The 20,443-nt window shown below is 37.7% G+C and overlaps 3 protein-coding genes and 1 pseudogene across 3 annotated transcripts; 1 reads left to right on the top strand and 3 right to left on the bottom strand.

Moving 5' to 3' along the window:
- Positions 1-5,970: 5,970 nt before the first annotated feature.
- Positions 5,971-8,102, top strand: LOC146734974 (uncharacterized; annotated as a pseudogene).
- Positions 8,103-10,839: 2,737 nt separating this feature from the next.
- LOC102810032 (receptor for retinol uptake stra6-like) lies at positions 10,840-13,960 on the bottom strand. The gene is made up of 5 exons (XM_006812017.3): positions 13,839-13,960; positions 13,518-13,681; positions 12,418-12,540; positions 11,210-11,382; positions 10,840-11,116 (listed from the first exon to the last, which is right to left on the bottom strand). The coding sequence occupies exons 2-5, from the start codon at positions 13,636-13,638 to the stop codon at positions 11,051-11,053; spliced, it is 483 nt and encodes a 160-aa protein (XP_006812080.3). The 5' UTR covers positions 13,639-13,681; positions 13,839-13,960; the 3' UTR covers positions 10,840-11,050.
- Positions 13,961-15,316: 1,356 nt separating this feature from the next.
- On the bottom strand, positions 15,317-15,945 carry LOC144357143 (uncharacterized). Its single transcript, XM_078011612.1, has 2 exons — positions 15,752-15,945; positions 15,317-15,597 (listed from the first exon to the last, which is right to left on the bottom strand). The coding sequence occupies exons 1-2, from the start codon at positions 15,931-15,933 to the stop codon at positions 15,447-15,449; spliced, it is 333 nt and encodes a 110-aa protein (XP_077867738.1). The 5' UTR covers positions 15,934-15,945; the 3' UTR covers positions 15,317-15,446.
- A 409-nt stretch (positions 15,946-16,354) lies between these two features.
- Positions 16,355-20,302, bottom strand: LOC146734973 (uncharacterized). The gene is made up of 5 exons (XM_085507294.1): positions 20,201-20,302; positions 19,062-19,209; positions 18,576-18,651; positions 17,210-17,282; positions 16,355-16,372 (listed from the first exon to the last, which is right to left on the bottom strand). Exons 1-5 carry the CDS (start codon positions 20,300-20,302, stop codon positions 16,355-16,357), a joined length of 417 nt encoding a protein of 138 aa, XP_085363420.1.
- Between the last annotated feature and the right edge of the window lie 141 nt (positions 20,303-20,443).

The following is a 20,443-nucleotide window of genomic DNA, read 5'->3' as shown; positions in this document are numbered from 1 at the left end:
GTGTTCTCTGATCATGTCGTAAGCGGGCGCTACGCTGGCGGGTGGCTCACGCTTTGCCGAATTTTGCCGAATAGCGAGTACACACATCGGGAATCTTCGGTCTCGCGTGCAGTATTTTGTTCAGATCACCAGTAACGAGAGAGTTTTACTTCCAGTTGTCGAATAATATATTTTTTAAGCCAAAATTGACCAAATCTTAGGCGAGTAACGGTTATTACCAAACGCTTCAGCGTGGTATTAAGATTTTGTTTTCAGGCTTGGGTGGTACCAAGGTGGAAAATGGTTGCACATATGGGGGGTAATTCCTGGAATTGCAATAGAGAGGGTTCAGGCCGAAATACATATATATAGTGTTTCCATGTTTCGTCTGATATTTCTGTGGTATTCTGCTGCTGTAAATAATGCAAGATTTGTTCCGAAATTCAGTGTGTTGTGTGCACTCCAGGGTTATTCGTTTTTTTGCTCAAAACACCCCTATTTTTTAATGGGAGAGTCGAATAGTTTCACTCCCACTGGGAAATCTGCATTGTTACTTGAATGAGAGCTAACTAAACACATTTTCCAGACCGGCGAAAGTGTATGCAACAGCCAATGTTAACAGCCTGTCACGTGATTTTAGTCTGATTGTCAACATCAAAAGAGGCTAATCCATTTACGCAGGTATAACTGGGAATAGAATATGTGAGGGATTGTATCAACAGAGATGTGTATAATGAAAAGTAACATCTATCCTTCTTTTGCATCGCTGAGCATTTCTGTTTTAGTATACTGGTTTGAAAATGTTGAATTTGCATGATTTGCAATGTGTTTTTTTACTGAAACTCCCCTATTGATCGAATCCCGGGTTTGAAAGAGAACGGCACACCACGTGATTCGTTTGAATACAATGGTGAAGGCACGCAAGCATGACTTACGTTGTCAGCAGTAGTCGCTGAGCTTCACGCTACAACTTCACTTGTGATGTTGCTTGTTAGCCGTGGATTGAATTAATCTTGATTACCGGTTAAAATGTTGCTTATTTGGCGTTGGTGATCTTTATTTGGAACTGGGTAACGTCGCCAGCAGAAACCTCCTGCGATTTTGATGTTGATGGTTGCGCCTCCATGGCAATCGCTAATTTTACTGCGGGTGGATCTTCCAAGAGCCCTTCGGGGTTTATAAAACTCATTCAACATACATAAAGTTCTCTCAATCGTAGTAGTCCATGTGATGTACAGCTAATATGCCAAACATGTTGCTGAACGATTTTGCCAATGAAAACAAGTCGGTTGGCGATCCACTCCACTAAAAAAAAACTAGCAATATGTTTTCGGCTGTTGCCATGGTAGGACATGAACGTGAAGCTAACGTCGGTTTATAACTAAAACCGGGCACCGTATACCAAGTTCGCAAAAAAACATTCAGTCCTTAGAAGTCATTTTATTTTATTGCTAGGACGTATGCTATTGTTAGAGATTGGTCAGTTACTTCGGCCTGGGGGTGGATCAGTAGGGGGGTTACCCTGGTTTTGATTTTGCGAATGGGGGGGGGGGTCACCCTGTTTTTCACAATTCACACACGCGCTTATGCATGTATTTTTTAAAATTTTATTTCAGAACAATAGATTAAAAAGTTAATCGTACAAATGTGTTCTTGATAATAACTATTACCCATATTGCCTATAAATTTGTTGATGCAAAAAATGTTATAGGCTAAATATTTTGGGGTTGAAGTTGACAAATAACTAACAGATTATGCAATGCGACAGAGCCCCATGCAATTATACAGTTAAGTTTTGAACACATCCCAAGTCCATGTGATATCAGATTATTTTATTTAAAGTCTGAAGTCACCATTGTATAAGATATTTACTGGATTTATCCAATTGTAGCTAGAGATGGAAAAACACAGCAATTAGTACAAAGAGCAGTGACAGTTTTTGTTCAGTAAATCAAAAAAGTTAAATGGATTCATGTATATGAATAAATAGTTTTTTTTGTTTTTTTAACTTTTAAATATGCATATTTTGCTCTGTAAAATACCAAAATCCAACACAAATTTATACAAAAATCAAAGTGTCCCTTGTTTTCATAAGCACAGACTGTGCTTCAGGTGTAAAGCTTTCCTGGTCTATAAGATATGAAAGATATATTAAATCCAAATTAGTTTTCAAACCGCCTAGATTCAAATCCTCTTTTCCTATCTTATAAGGGCGTTTATCAAGTGAGTACTCCACAGCTTTGTTTTTATTTACTATCTTTAGCAGCATAGATTTCCCTACTTCCTGCAGCCTTTTCTGTAGTCGTTTTTTGGCTTTATGCTTCCCCTCCCCTCCTAAGGTGACTGGTCTATTAAATGCAAACACTAACAATTACGGCAAACCACAATATTTTCAATGCACATCATACATTTTGTAATCATGTCAGAGCCAAAACTGTTAATGTTTCTTTGTTTTTCGGGGGGGGTCAGCATGTTTTAAAATATAATGTTAGGGGGTCGCCCACTTTTTGTTGTTGATAGGGGTGGGTCAACTGAGATTTACAGCTGACAAAATGGAATCTGCCGACCCCCCCCAGGCCAGAGTAACTGAACAATCCCTTAAATTTATTATTTCCAACCGATAGTATTTTTTAGATTGCAGGCAGCATTTACAGTTCATTCAAAGTTCAAAGTTGCGTCGGGATTACGTTGATACAGTGTAACAATGTCGGCGTCGGTGATCTCTTACCGGTGTGCAACGTAGCCAAAATAAAAGGCATGAATACAAGACTAGTGGGAGGTAATAAATTTGGGGTCGAAAGTATTCAAAAAACAGTTTTTGGCTGTTGCCATGGTAGCTGTGGACCAGGATTGTTTTGCCAATTAGTGACGGTACGACCTGCCTGTCAATTATAAACAAAATTAGCCAAGCCAAAAAAAATCTCAGTGAATTGTTGCCCACACTCAAGCGGATTAGAATGAGCTACGTCCATGCTTTTTAATCATAGAAATGTAGGGTGTGATACATTTGACGTGAAGGTATTAAAAAATTCAGTTGTTGGCTGTTTCCATGGAAACGGTGGTCAGAATTTGTTTTCAGATTTTACCAATAGTAACTTTGTGCCCACACTCAAGCTGAGCAAAATGAGCTATGTCTGAGGTGTTGTATCCACAATTTGTAGGAGATACATTTAAGATAACTAGGGTGAAGGTGTGACCTACCTGCTAAGTTTGAGCGAAATCAGCCAAGCCAAACAAATCACAGAAGAATTAATACGTGAAAACACTAGAAATCACACACACACACACAGATACACAAAATTAAAGTGATTTTAAGGGCAATCCAAGTGGAGCGAATCGCCAATACCATGTTCATTTGCATATTGACCGTGAAAATACCAAAAACATCATTGCATGGGTGATATGCAAATTAGTTTTAGTCAAAATAAGTTACTGCTTAGAAGTACCATTACTGTTGTTCAAATTTCATTTCACTCGGCAAATATATTCATGTACCCAAACGTAAAGTATTGTACTTCTAAATATTGTTTATTTCTGCTATGTTTCGAAAAACGCTACTCTTGAACGGACTACTTTATTCGCTCTCAGACCTCATTTGCATATGGGGTGTGGAAGTACCGATTTTGATTTCAGGGACGAATCAAAATAAACCGCAGTATATATGTAATAATGTGGAATACTTCCTTTCACTGTGAACATTTTTCCGCTAAAATAAATTCCAGTGAAAATGCCATTTCCCTCATACTCTATTGAGACTTGACACAGCACAGTGAAAATTTGATTCACACCGTATGCTTGAAAACTTTTCATCGAAAATAAATTAAGTGAAATTCTGTGTGATTTCATGAGAGTTGAAAATGAAAAAATTATATGACACCCAACCCTACCACTCCATACACAATGTAACCACACCTCAAAAACATCCTTTCACCAGTGTATTCTATTTGCATTCAGGAGAAATTATATGACAACGAACTTAATTATAATTTCAACCTCTAGTTCAGCACTGATTAAATAAACTACCTCGTCTTTATGCCAACTTGAAGTTATTCAATGCCTACACCAGTGACTTCAAAATCTATGTTTCAATTCCAGGAATTTCACTTGCTATTAATTGTATGGGAGTGCCAGTCTTTTATTTTCTATTGTAATGTCAATTTCTTGTGATTACTCGGAAAATGAAGCTGTAACCACAGACCACAGTGCTGCAACTAAATCCTGGTATAAGCACCGGTTAGGCAGTCTTGAACTATGCATGTGAAGCCAGCTGAGAGGTATATCCAATCCTATAGATTTCTCATTGTTTGGTAACTATTTGCTGCAAATGCAACAAAAATCAATATAAAAATATTACCCACACAGCATTCTACAGGTTACTTGTTTGAATGTATAGACTTTGTTTATAGTTATGTTCTTGAATGTATAAGGGATTGGTCAGTTACTTCGGCCTGGGGGGGGGTCCGGTGGATCAGTAGGGGGGTTACCCTGTTTTTTATTTTGCGAATGGGGGGGGGGGTCATCCTGTTTTTGATATCATGAATAAGGGGGTCACCATGTTTTCCAGAATTCACACACGCGCTTATGCATATATTTAAAAAAAATGATTTCAGAACAAAAGATAAAAAAGTTAATCATACAAATGTGTTCTTAATAATAACTATTACCAGAGGTACATTACTTGGGGTTTGCAACGCGCACAGTACTGTATGGTGACGTCATGTCAAGATCCCATTCAAGTCTCATCTCGTAGATAGCGAGACTGATGCTACGACCTTCTGACATGAGATAGGCGGTTTGTAATAAAATAATAAAACATGTATTACCACATTCGTAGTGAAAAAATGTATTACATCGAAAATGTACAGAAAATATAGTTATCGTAATCCGTCATATCGTAAGCAGCTATTTTGATCCACTTGGACATTCTAGTATCCTAGTTACCTTGGGCATGCGCATTCACATTTTTTTGAGTTGGAATGCTTATGCGAAAGTGAGATTGAAACGGGATCTTGGTATCATGTCACCGTAGTTGCAAACCCCAAGTAATGTACCTCTGCTATTACCTATATTGCCTATAAATTTGTTGATGCAAACAATTTTATAGGCTAAATATTTTGAGGTTGAAGTTGCCAAATAACTAACAGATTATGCAATGCGGCTAGAACCCCAATTATACATTTAAGTTTTAAGCACATTAAGCTATTCATGTCTAAATGCATCACTTTTTTTCTGAGATGAGGCATTTGTTTTTATACTAAAATATCTAAATTACTTTGAATAAAGCTGGCAATTATGTCCCTTAAAATAATTAAACAAATTAGGCACCAATGTTTTTGTAAGATATTTACATCTATCAAGGACATTTGGTAGACTGCTTTCCCAAAACTTGTTTGTATTCAAATCTAATTATGACAATGCTTATTCATAAAACAAACTATGACAAAGGGTATAATATTATATAACAAATGGCAAGGTCACCAGAGTTCAACTATGTTTTTACTGGAGCTTTGCTGGAGCTGTTCACTATGGAGAGACTTGCAAGGAAATAATCCCTATTGTTTAGTAGCATATATATATATATATATATATATATATATATATATATATATATATATATATATATATATATATATATATATATATATATATATATTTAAACAATCTAATGAGAGCACAGCACGATCACCACATGGAACTAGATTTTGTAAAGCTGTGATTTGGACAATGAGCGATCACTCGAATGTTTGCAAATTCTCTTACAAATGTATTTGTCCTTATCATTTGCATACTACCCTGCAGTATTTGACCCGTTGACCAACTTAATATTTTACTTATAATACAAAACATGAAATGTATTATTATTTGCAGGGCGTGATATGGAACTGTGGAGTACCAGGAATGTGTCAAACAAGGAACATTACCAGAGAGATGTCTGTGAGAAGTATTTAACAACAGCAGTGTTTTACCTGGAAAGGCCACCTGAAAACACACATGGGAGTGCATACTGGTGAGAAACCATACCAGTGTAAAGAATGCAACAAGTGTTTTACCGAGAAAGGCAATCTGAAAACACACATGAGAGTGCATACTGGTGAGAAACCATACCAGTGTAAAGAATGCAACAAGTGTTTTACCTGGAAAGGCCACCTGAAAACACACATGAGAGTGCATACTGGTGAGAAACCATACCAGTGTAAAGAATGCAACAAGTGTTTTACCTGGAAAGGCCACCTGAAAACACACATGGGAGTGCATACTGGTGAGAAACCATACCAGTGTAAAGAATGCAACAAGTGTTTTACCTGGAAAGGCCACCTGAAAACACACATGAGAGTGCATACTGGTGAGAAACCATACCAGTGTAAAGAATGCAACAAGTGTTTTACCTGGAAAGGCCACCTGAAACACACATGGGAGTGCATACTGGTGAGAAACCATACCAGTGTAAAGAATGCAACAAGTGTTTTACCTGGAAAGGCCACCTGAAAACACACATGAGAGTGCATACTGGTGAGAAACCATACCAGTGTAAAGAATGCAACAAGTGTTTTACCTGGAAAGGCCACCTGAAAACACACATGAGAGTGCATACTGGTGAGAAACCATACCAGTGTAAAGAATGCAACAAGTGTTTTACCTGGAAAGGCCACCTGAAAACACACATGGGAGTGCATACTGGTGAGAAACCATACCAGTGTAAAGAATGCAACAAGTGTTTTACCGAGAAAGGCCACCTGAAAACACACATGAGAGTGCATATTGGTGAGAAACCATACCAATGTAAAGAATGCAACAAGTGTTTTACCTGGAAAGGCCACCTGAAAACACACATGAGAGTGCATACTGGTGAGAAACCATACCAGTGTAAAGAATGCAACAAGTGTTTTACCTGGAAAGGCCACCTGAAAACACACATGGGAGTGCATACTGGTGAGAAACCATACCAGTGTAAAGAATGCAACAAGTGTTTTACCGAGAAAGGCCACCTGAAAACACACATGAGAGTGCATACTGGTGAGAAACCATACCAGTGTAAAGAATGCAACAAGTGTTTTACCTGGAAAGGCCACCTGAAAACACACCTGAGTGTGCATACTGGTGAGAAACCATACCAGTGTAAAGAATGTGACAAGTGTTTTACCTGGAAAGGCCACCTGAAAACACACATGAGAGTGCATACTGGTGAGAAACCATACCAGTGTAAAGAATGCAACAAGTGTTTTACCTGGAAAGGCCACCTGAAAACACACATGGGAGTGCATACTGGTGAGAAACCATACCAGTGTAAAGAATGCAACAAGTGTTTTACCGAGAAAGGCCACCTGAAAACACACATGAGAGTGCATACTGGTGAGAAACCATACCAGTGTAAAGAATGCAACAAGTGTTTTACCTAGAAAGGCCACCTGAAAACACACATGGGAGTGCATACTGGTGAGAAACCATACCAGTGTAAAGAATGCAACAAGTGTTTTACCGAGAAAGGCCACCTGAAAACACACATGAGAGTGCATACTGGTGAGAAACCATACCAGTGTAAAGAATGCAACAAGTGTTTTACCTGGAAAGGCCACCTGAAAACACACCTGAGTGTGCATACTGGTGAGAAACCATACCAGTGTAAAGAATGTGACAAGTGTTTTACCTGGAAAGGCCACCTGAAAACACACATGAGAGTGCATACTGGTGAGAAACCATACCAGTGTAAAGAATGCAACAAGTGTTTTACCGAGAAAGGCCACCTGAAAACACACATGAGAGTGCATACTGGTGAGAAACAAGAATGCAACAAGTGTTTTACCTGGAAAGGCCACCTGAAAACACGCACGGGAGTGCATACTGGTGAGAAACCATACAAATGTAAAGAATGCAACAAGCGTTTTACCTGGAAAGGCAATCTGAAAACACACATGAGAGTGCATACTGGTGAGAAACCATACAAATGTAAAGAATGCAACAAGCGTTTTACTGACAAGGACAATCTGAAAAGACACATGAGGGTGCATACTGGTGAGAAACCACACCAATGTGACAAGCGTTTTACCTGGAGAGGCACTCTGAAAACACACATGAAAGTGCATATTATTCAGCAACATCACAGTATTAGAAGAAACAGAGAATGATGGACATGTACATGTATTTCGTTTAATATTTATGTAGTGTGCTACAGTCTGTTTGACTTTGATTCTATAGTCTTAAATCAATTGAAATTCATAATTTACAAGCCCTGTTTTACAATAAACAGTTCACAGCCTCAAAATGTTCTCAAATATAATTACATTCACCATTGATATTCAATTGATTAATGTTATCAGTGCATCGTGAATGCACCTCTAAAACCATAAATATAGCGGCGACATTTACATACCGGTACTTCAAGCATTTGTTATGTCAATGCAGGAATGGTTTCATGGCTGCAAAAGTTGAACGCTGTTTGAGTGATTGATGTACATGTATGAATGTATTCATTATATCATATTTAATTTACAGTGTATAAATTTCTTCGTTTTGATTGTCATGGATGACATGATGCGTATTAGAAGTGTCACTTTTACCCTTGAAACAGCACAGCTATGATGTAACAGTGACATTTTATTGCATCTGTAGAAAAAGAACATTTATTTTAGTTGTTAGCAATAAATATATAGGTACCAAAAAGTAATACATGTAAAAGTAACAACAAAATAAAAATTATGCAATATTTTTTTGTGTTATGAAGCATCTGTTTACAAAACTTCCAATGCTTTTGATAATTTCCTCATTTTTTTTTTAAAGTAGATATCAAAGTATCTGTCATGTTCAAAATGAGTGAGATTGCAGGGAATCACTATCTAGATGTGTTCTCTGTCTAAACAATATTTAGGGCAAAGTGTAATTCAACCTCAATCTCATTTAGCGAACATTGTTTACAAATCCTAATTTCTAAGGGCTTCTTTGGCTGGTTATGTCTTTCTTTCTGTATTGCTAAATTGCGGTTACTTGTTCTGAATTTAAACATAATAATTCTTTGTTTGGTATTCAATGTCGCAAGGTTAAAAATTGCAATTGTTTATATTTTTCTGGCTGATATGTCAACTTTCTTTGTACCATCAGCTTTTTCACTTTGTGAGTATTTTGTTGATATTCTGTATTTTTTTTGTGTGTTGATAAGCCATTTTCTATACTCTTCACCTTGTTTGTCAGTTTATTTGTTGTATGTGCTCATTTCTTATTATGTCACATTAATTGTTATCGATCTGCTGAATTGATTTGTACTTATATTTTTAGATCATTTTGGTTGTAATGTTCAGTTTTAATTTATCTTGAATGTTCATCAATAATAAAGTTTCTTCATTCATTATCTAAGTTTGATAAGAGTTGTCCTGTATGTGTCACTGTGATATATTTTGATGGTTACTGCATGTCCATTTTTACATGTTAATCCAAGTTGTGTAACTTACTTGTCATTTTTGTTCCTGTATGCAAAAACTTGGAGGCTTCAGAATTTTCACTCATGCTTCTTTTATTGTAGTGTCAGATGTAAGAGTTTCTGAGGATTTGTTAAATTTGACATGTATATTGTTGTCTTAAGTGATTTCAAGTTCCACTAAAAAAAGATTGTACTGGGTAATTCTTCTTCATCTTTTTTTATTTTGAATTGCACAAGCCATTATTGTACAGCTTAACTTTGGAAGCTTGGATGCGATTTTTTGTAATTGCGACCCTTTTTTCTTATCAGATTGTTAGTTATTTAATTGTCATAGATACGGTAGCGTTAATAACATGACTTGTCTGCTATAGGCTGTGGTAGTAAAGCTTGGAATTCTTGACCCATTGGTGTCAAGGAGTGGAGTGATATCATTTATCTAAATACAAAAGCCACTATTATTCAGTGTATTGTTGATTACATCGCGTGACAGCAAATGTATTCTATAAACGTCTATTCCAACCAAGTACCTCAATAGGGGTTATAGGTGCTGATCCAAATACCATGGTTTAAACCTATCTATTTTAATAGTTGACGATGAACTCCTATTCACCTCTGGTATATTTCAAACTTTGATAATTGGCCAACCTCTGAAGAGTCTGACACTAAAGAGTGCTAATTCTGAGTTGAAAACTGTAGTTGTTACTAATAACCACAGTCAGCTGGCGCACGTCTGGGTTATTTGAAACCGAAATTGTCATCTAAGCGTTAGGCCGTCGCTGATTGGCTGCTGTGCCGGAATGCCAATTTTTAGTTTCAAATACCCCGGCTTAGTATGGTTCATATACATACATATATGGACGATTTGCTCAATGTCAAAGTTCGGTATACACTTTCTACAACGATATTTACAGTTGTGAAAACAAATAAAATATACAATTTATATATGAACACGTGATTGTGTGTGTTACACCGAATCGAGGCACACTCTCTACTCTTGAGTACAACGTCTCAGTTCGTAATATTTTCTTTATAAGCGAGTTACAATAACGTGTAACACATTTGCCGTAAGTTGCGACGAAGCATCTCGAACTTATGGATATTTATGAGGTCATTTAAAAATAAATCTCTTGTTTGTTTTTTATTGGCGGGCGATTACTGATCAAACAATAGTGTAACGATAGGAATGACCTTCCTTTCTGTTAATTTGCGTTGGTTGGGTTTGGTTCTCAAACGACTTAATATATGTACAGACACATTCAAAGTCGGATGAACCTACATCAATTTGGATATTGTCGATATAGATGCTCGGTGGTTAAGATGTGCATATCGGTTGCCACAGTAACAATGCCATCAACGTATCAATTACAGTTTAGCAATAAACATATAACCGGCACTGATCATAACCATCGTCTACGTGTTCTGATTATTTAACAAAATTCATTGTATTCGCATTTTCTTATCGTTTACTCTCTTGATTTTTAATTTTATAATAAACATGTGAACTTGTGATTGTAAATTGCCATTAAAATTACATAATAAAAAACAAATTTATATAATTCAATATATAAACAGGTTACGGTTTCCTTTGTTTTTTACGTCAGGATATGCCAGTGTAAAGGTTTCCAGCCCCGATTTTGTTAACATTCGGTAACAGCCAAACAGTTAGGACGTAGCAGCCTCCACTGTTACCATGGCTGCATTTTCAACTGCATCACCAAATGTTCTCATCTGAAAAAAAATATTGAATGTAAGCTTTAAACGCTGTCCGGTTCAAACTGGTTTATCTTTTGTTGGCAAATCCCATGTAACGAATGATCTCACCTCCATATCCAACTCCTCTTCTTTCTTTTCCAACTTTTCGTTTCTATGACGACTACGATCACCGACGATCCGCATACCAATCAAGGCAGGGTTTCTGACCAGGGTTCGCGTTACTAACCATTTATTTCGTATTCTCTTACTTTTCAAAAACGACTCTTCATGTTCTTTACTTTCTGCAAAAAGAATATAATGATTGGAAAAAATAAGTGTACATTAATTGTTTGTGTCAAGGTCAACCTTCTCTCGATAAGATGGATCCAAAAATTTGGCAATGAGGGCGCGCTACTGCTATTGACGTGGCTTATGACGTGGCTTGGGTTTGTCAATTGATTTGTCATTTGTTGTGTTTACATGACAGCATTTTATCCGAGCCTAACGACTGGAACCGGCTCGAGCCAACGAAAATGGCCATGTATACGCGTTCGGCTCCAATCCCGGGCTCCAATAAACCCGCGCGGTTTGAGCTCTGACAGGATTGAGCCCGAAATTGGCTCCGCGTGTAAACGCAATCGAGGCCGAAATCACGTCCTAGATCGTCTTCATTATTTCAGTTATGACGGAGACAACATCGCTTGTAATTTCTGGCTTGACGAAGAGGCACGCGCCCTAATATCTATTTTGGCAGAGTAAAGAAATACCGTGACAGATTGATAGCTCAACGACAAACGGTGTACGATATTGTGCGAGAAAAACTTGAAGGGACGACTGGACCGATCCAATGGCAATTTAAAAAACTTTTTTTTAAAGACACTTAAAATAAAAATAGTAGAAGCGCCACGGTATGGCAGCGTGTTTCTAGTAATACTCTGACATGCATCTGTCATGTGAAGAAACACAGTCCCTCTATGGATAGAAGGACTGTGAAAGAAACAACAACATAAGCACGACACTAAAATCTTTTTCAATCATGTTGTTTTCATACTAAGTAATTGGTGGGCTGTTCCGCTCGGCTCTGAAAGAACTGGATTGAACTCGAGCGGATCTCGGCTCTCGGCCGGCCCCGATTATGTGAACGCATTGCAGATAATCTCCTGTTAATCGATGGAAGGAGCAGTAGTTCGGCTCTGATAGAATGCTGACGTGTAAATGTAGCAATTGTTTTTATTTTTCTGGCGCGCCTCCCCCTAAATCTGCGCATGTGCCACGCTTATTTCGCTAAACACTAACTTTCCAAACTCAGCACAGATTCGAAAATTCATTAACATTACCTTCTTCTACCCTATATTTTCCATTGTTTTCATCAGTTTGCATCAGTATGTTGCAGAATGTAACTAGTACGGGATGGGTGTGGTACTCTTCGACAACAACAAAACCATAATATGCTTTAAAACCTGCAGATATGAAAACATATTATTTATATGTATCATGCAATATGCGTATACATACAAATGACAATGACATCACGATAATATTCACGAACGTTGCTGTGGTATGATCGTATTTATGTCCAATCAAAAACTAAAATGTGTTTGGAACTGGATGTTGTCATGGCCCAGCCAATCACTCGAAATTGGGGTAAAAAGATTACAATGCTGAATTGTATCCTGGTATATTTTAAGATATACTAGTAGGTAATAGACCATTTTCCGTTCACTGCGAGATCCCGCGTTATGCGTGAAATCGAACGTAACAGCAAAACAAACAAAGGTCCTAGCGTCGCTGTGGCATCAAAACATCGCGTATGATTCGACAAACTGAAAGTATTTTAAGAGCATTTCAGTGCTTATTAACGTGCTTTTACACACGTTTGATGATGGTTAATTTTAATGAAGTAGGTATGCGCAATACTCCTCTCTCAAATATCCGCATTTCGACATAGAGGTATAAAATAAAAATTCCAAATCAAATTGTTCGATGTTCGCTATGGACGTTAGGTACGCGCATTCGAAGTAATGAGTGAGATCTCGCAATAAACTGAAAATCACTTATTGTACGCCAAATAAGTGCAGTCATGGTGACAGGTGATCGTTACGTCGACTTCTATATATATAAAATAAAACTCGCATTGCCTTGGCAACCATGCAGTGTGTTTTCGATCGATTATTCTATTATCGAAAACTGAATCTAACTGTTGGTTGCTTGTGTCCCTCGGAAAAATATTTCAATGTGTTTTTTCGTTTCATGAATAATTGATATGCGGTAATGCTTTGTGACGTCATTCGTGACAAACGTCATACCACCTAGCGCCACGACACGGCCACTTAGTTTGTTAGTTATTCTTTCCTATGTATATTGCAGAACAGGTTTATTATTATCATCAGCGATTCATATATGTGAATATAGTGTATGGGTCTGTGTAGTTACTTACCCGGGTCCCATAATTCAAATTTACGCATAAGAACACTATGGTCTGTTCGTCCAAGAAATAACATACCAAACATCACAGAATATATAATTCGCATCAGACAAGAGAATAAACCAATTAACATATCATAGTAAAATAGAAAATAGAACAGTACACCGAACACACGACTGAAACAAAAACAAAACAAAAACATAACTAAGCAGGAACGAGAATGCATATCCCGGGAAACCTTGACGAGATCTCGCGAGATGTTCCCGAAATGGTATTGTACGTACCTTTTATTCGAAGACGTATTTGACTAACTTGATTCATTTTGAAACCTACCGGTTGTCAATTCCCAAGACTGCTCCACGATTCTGAAGGAAAATTATTTTTACCAGAAATACTTGAAAATATAGAAGTATGAAACCGACTACAACCGTTAACCTGAGGAATAAATTATAATAAATTTAAGACCAGATGATAGTTTTTCTCGCATGGTATTTTGCTGTGAATTATAAAACGTTTAGATACATAACACATAAAAATGTGTACCGAACCCAAACATTTCCTGCTATTTCAAGTTGTACATTGTACTAGTATTCAAAACTTTGACCATCGATATGATACTGAACATACTTGAGTTTGATGACGTCATACCAAGGGCGTACATTACCCGTAAGTCTTTATAAGCTGCAATATCATTGACGTTTCGTTGTCTCTTATCGGGAATATTATACCATATACAAATATAAATCCAACAATCCAAACCACGATTTGCATGAGAATCCAACCTTTGAGTGAAAAATAGAACCAGAAACGATTTTTAAAAAATCGGCCTCCATAGAAAACGGCATACACGTTTCTTATTTGATAAAAGCAAATGACGAATGCAAGTTGGATAACAAACGTTCTATACTTACTCCACGCAAGATACGCAGTTTGATATCCTGCATAGCGCCAGCTATAGACCTACAAAGTAAAAAGGGGCATCGTGTAATCAAAGGTAATACGCCATGGCAACAAATGTAATTAAGGCTGGTTTACACGAGTCAATTGATGAGGTAACGCAATGAGGAGCGCACGAAGCGTTGCGCCATGGGACGCTCCCTTTGTATGCTATAACTGCGCCACCAAGACCAGTCAAACAACATTACTTGTCCGCAATGCCGGTTTTTGGCAACTCGTCCTCCGATATCCACAAGTTTCCCTTTGCCCGTAGTTAACATTCTTCGCCCACTGTGTGGTCGTGTTGATAATATTGCCAGCCCACAAAAACACATCACACACTGTTATTCCCAACTGGGGAAGTCTATTTTTTCTCCCACCCGCTGAATGAGTTTAAATTTATCTGCCAACTGAACACCTTTTGACGAACAGCTCCGTCGGCCGCCCCTGATTATCGTTGTCGCGTTGCCGCATACGTTGTTCGGCTGGTTGGCCTCATAAATCCACCTCCTTTTAAAACGGAGCCTTACGCAGCCAAAGTCACAGGGTGCCCATCACTCACTCGAGGCTCAGCACGATTTAAATCAAAGTAATACAAACATAATAATAAGTAGTCGTAACATTATTTCACAATGAATATACACCTCAAAATCAAGATATTTGTACATATAGAAATATATTTTAAAATCCTGATTTTACGGTCATAGTCCATATTTATTTTTGGTGATCATAAATATATTAGCGAACATGTGATACGTTCCACTTCGTATCACGTGATATAAGATGTAATGACGGATCATAACTTCATTTCACAATTGTATCACTACGCGGCATGTTTATCACACATTTACATTCACTACACTATTAATTACACATTATTTAAATTAAAAAAAAAAGAATTTATTCCTTTATTTTTTTGTATTCTTTACATGTTTTTACATTTTTTTTCGTTTTTTTCCATTTTTGAATATTTGCTATGTTTCATTTACGTGTACATCACAGCTACTAGTTGACAGGCAGCTGTGGCAGGCGACACGTACGACGCTGTCTTCTAGATTCCACCTCCATGTACAACACATGAAGATCGGGACGACATTTCATGCAATGACAGTCGTTGACGTCATTTAAATTCATCCAATCACCGCTCGGTCTGAGCCTAAAGATAAAAAACAAAAAAAAGATAAGTTATCGAAATAAACACTAGAGGGCGCTATAACAACCCCGATTCATGACGCCACAAGTCGAACGTGTTCCAAACGCGGCAACAAAACGACGCAGAATAAATATTCTCGAAATAATTTACTACACACCTTTCAGAATGATTCTTTTTTGAATTAGAGGATGTTTCAACATTTCTATTGGTTGGCCTTTTAGATCGTACTTTGCGACTGGCATTAACTCTGTTTGCGTACTTGTAAAGGGTTCGTCCAGAATAGACGCGCTTTGGCGGCGAATCCGAGACGGCTTGCATGATGCTGATTTTCGTCGCCATGAAAATAAACGGGACGCACATGACAGATACCATCATCTTGAAAAGCGAGTAAAACATCTTTGATGAGTAGCGTTGACGATTCGTGGGTAATTTGTATTGCCGCAGTGACGTCTCGGTACGAGTTGTCTGTCTGGGAGATAGATCAGAAATGACGATGGTTCTTTTACAACTTCGTTCCACGGCACGCATAGAACGTGCACCATTATGTTATTGTGTTACGTCATGACGCGTTTGCGCCGACGAATGGCGTTCGTACGCTGGCGCTAAATAGATGTGATGATCAGCTTTCACGCAATTAGGTGTATTTGAGTTGGCCTTTACAGTTTGTATCGTAGTTTGTATTTGCTAAACAAGAACAATTACCGAAAAAGTAGCGTGTGACTCGGGCTTGCAGCTATCGAAGAGCGGCTGGCACAGTGACTTAGTGGCCGGCTAAAGCCTGAGTTTGAAATTGACAAGTATGTTATTATTCAAACAACATAAATTACTTACAATTGTCTGTCCTCACTATAATGATCTGAGGTGACGTTTTATTATAAGAACTGCACAATCTATGCTGCCTGTTTACAAGACACATTCACCAATCTCAAAACTAACAAGAATCTACAAACCGTCAGAAACTGTGCAAACTATTTATTTTACGCCTTTCGTGCGTGAGATGCCGAATTGTTTGACTTGCGGACATCGAGTTACGAAATCATCGAGTCACAAAAATGACTACGCCCATATTTTTAAAATCACGCCCACTTTTGTGAAACCACGTCCAAATTGTAACTCGATGTTCAATTCAAACTGTAAATTAAAGTTCGAGTTCCAAAACAAAAAACGTATGTTGCCCGTAACTCGAAGTTTGGTTAACTGTTATTTAAAGTTCGAGTTACTGAATGTGGACGTTCAACAAAAAACAAAATGTATGTTGCCCGTAACTCGGAGTTCTGTTAACTGTTAATTGAACATCGAGTTACAAAGTGGGCGTGGTTTCGAAAATATGGTCGTGGTCATTCCTGTAACTCGATGTTCGTAACTCAATGTCCGTAACTCGGACAATTCAGCATCTTTTCGTGCGTAAGTGGTAAATGTTGATAGATACAGGTGTAAATTTTATTCTTTGTACATATCATGTATTCTTTGATCTCAAATTTTCATTGGTATATCTTTATTTAAATAAGTGAATATTAAATAAACACTCATATACAGAGAGTTAATTACTATTATGCTGAACACGTGACCAGAGGTTACCTTATACTGGTAATTATATTCAACGTTGCATACTTACGACTGCATTAGGGTTACCGAGGGGTATTTTTGGAAAACTTTTGTCCCCTCGAAATAACGCCAACATGTGCTGCCTGTAACAAACAAAACGATATATAAATGTACGATATGTACGTGTTTTGTATTAATACGTCCGGCACCGTGTCGCAGTTACGGCAGCGAGCTGTTTTGTGGTATTGCACGGGGTATCTGCATCCTACCATTTTAGAGAACGATTACCCGGTATTTCTTAGACCGTGAGGCGGGCGCTGGTGAAAATGAAGTTTATAGCGAGAAAGTTCTAATAATTTTCACTATTGTGCTCAGTTCTGGCATATTAGTCTTCTGTGTTCCAAGAATACTGTGTACAATTCGAGAAATATTACGGCTTTTAAAAATAATCTATTTATGTTAAATTACCTGGCCGTACATTTTCTTAAATGTTATGTTTGTATGCATAATATTACTCTCAGCGCAACAAATGCATTCTTTTCATCTTCATATAAATATTTATAAAAATGAAGGGAATGCCATTCTTGCACTGAGAGTATTTTATCTCCGTGCAATAAAATAAAGGATATCTCGCAAGTCATCACACAATATCAGATTATTTGCATTAAATTTCATTTGGCGAATTTAATTTATTCCATATATACATTTCACAATTTTTAAACGCGCATAAAAAAAATGCCAAAAGTATCATTGTCGTGAGAGCGTATTCGAAACTTTGGAAACATTTTGAGTTTCACGAATGGAAGTTCTTCTAAATTAGCTTGCGTCCGAGTGAATCTGTCGATTAGGGCGTAATAAATATCACCGACCAAGTCCGGCTTATGCATACCATACTTGCTTTACTTTGTATGTCAGCAGCTACTATGAGGTTACAATTATTTCTCTCATCACTAATTCATATCGTACGTTCCGGCCAGTGTGGTGTCGCCCGTTTGCGGCTACGGCGCAAAACTAAATGCACTTTCTTCTTCACCGAAACCCGAAACGCAGGAATTAGTGAGAAATGACAACACGAGTGAAACAAACTTGCGTGCGCGGACAGGTTGAAGTCGATAGAATAAGTAATGCTGCCCATCTCATATATATGCGACCTTATGAAATATTTACGTTAGCTGATACATAACACTATCAGAGGTTAATATATTCAAGTTATGGGCATACTAACGTACAGGGACGCGCAGTGAAGATGATAATGTTATTCACCAAATGGGGCGCGCACATATCCGGTTATTATCAAGATGTTTATACACTGTTAGATACAGTGAGATGACACGAGTCCGAATTATACACGTTGTTTTTGAGTGATAATATTATATTGTTCGATAACTAGCGATTTACGTAACGTCGGTATCATTACTACTGTATTTACATCTTACCTGTAACAAGCCAACATGTGGAATAGAAAGACGTAATGAAGAGTTGTAACAAACTTGGAACTGAAGTCAAAAGTACCTGAAATATATATCAACTGTTGTGAGATATAAGGCATATTGTGGTTGGTGTGATGTGCATTTCATTGTATATGGCGTGCAGTTGGAGATTTACGTATTTATGCAGTCTTGGTAAAAATCCAGACAGTGATGTCTTCGAATGGTCTTAAATTGTACACTTTAAAAAGTGATGGTTGTAGCCAACATATGATCGAAGAACTTGGATCTATATGTAACAGCCTTTTTAACGCCAACGCCAACTTATTATGATGTGTATGTAGCTATATTGTCGTCTATATCGTCGACGCGCAAGTTAATCCCCATCACTTCTGATTTGTTTACGTCACCCCACAGCTGTTACTGTGTTGTCATGGCGACTTATACTGTTACAGTATCACAATATCTAGCGTAGACAATAGAACATCAACTTACCACTAACTACTTTTACCAACTCTACGATGTTGTGGTAGACTGCCGTGTGATTGGTTAATTCAAATGCAAGTTTCACCCTGTTATCCGTAAGGTAGAACAGCAATTGTTTGAATAAATAGCCAAATATTGCAGTCCAAACAGTAGATAACTAAAACAACAAAATAACAAATAAAACAAAACTGTAAAATTATCAAATGGATAAATAGTAAAAAGAGGAATAGTTAATGAAATAATAGTTTTTGCTCCTCAAACAGCATTCCATTCTCCCGTCATCACACCCACTGTTTTAAATGCCATGGTTACATTGGTCAAGAAAACAGCGCAGTGGACGCGACAGAAGGAGACAGTGAACACATTCTCATTCCCAGAGTTCCTGGCGGTTAGAAAGTATTGTGGTGAAACGCCATTTGTGTTGATTTCTACAAGTTTTAAATGTTATATATCTATTCGTAGACGCAAAAAAGGGTGAAATAGTTATAATGTACAAAAGAAAATAATTTCATCGCGGTTACTAATGTGTTACTCGTACTCCAGCTGACCGTCATGGTGGTTGACAGGCGAAGAAATATAAACAAACGAAAGCACGTCGTGGTATTGCCGGCTAACTCATTCTACGACCACTCAGTTTGTGTTATGGAAAGACAAAAATTAGCTTCTCACTTTGAAAAAAGCTAGAATCTACAAATACCATTTACGTCGGGTGGACGTTTTTGAGAATAGTACCACTGTGATGCATCGACCAATCAACGGCGAGCATAAGATCACGTGATAACTGAGATATATTCGTAGAAATATTCTGCATGGGAGATTGAGTGGAACACTATTAGAGGTGCGTTTTTTAAAACACAAATCTCGTGACACTCTCAACCTTCAGTGGCCATTTGCGTATGGTCTATGGCACAAATCTCGCGACACTCTCAACCTTCAGCGGCCATTTGCGTATGGTCTATGGCACAAATCTCGCGACACTCTCAACCTTCAGCGGCCATTTATGTATGGTCTATGGCACAAATCTCGCGACACTCTCAACCTTCAGCGGCCATTTGTGTATGGTCTATGGGTGATTAAAACAATGTTAAAATAATAGGTCTGTCCACGACCCGCAAATATATTTTGTAAAATCTCGTAACACTACTTACCTGTAATAAGACCACTCCAGCAACCACTATCGTACACACAATTCGGGTTGAATATTTGAAACCTGGCAAAGAAGTAAGAATGGCGGCGTGATGTAAATGCATGCTTTGATGTGTTATGCTAATATGAATCATTCTGACCTTTTATCTCAAGTTAAACCATCATATTGATATCATGTTTGGATAGAAACTTCTCCTCTAATGATATTCGCGGTTACGTTTGATTTCATTCAATATAATTGGAAG

This window comes from Saccoglossus kowalevskii, chromosome 13, assembly GCF_978046115.1.
Source record: "Saccoglossus kowalevskii chromosome 13, keSacKowa6.1, whole genome shotgun sequence".
Lineage (NCBI taxonomy): Eukaryota > Metazoa > Hemichordata > Enteropneusta > Harrimaniidae > Saccoglossus > Saccoglossus kowalevskii.
This window is presented reverse-complemented; position numbering and strand designations above follow the sequence as displayed.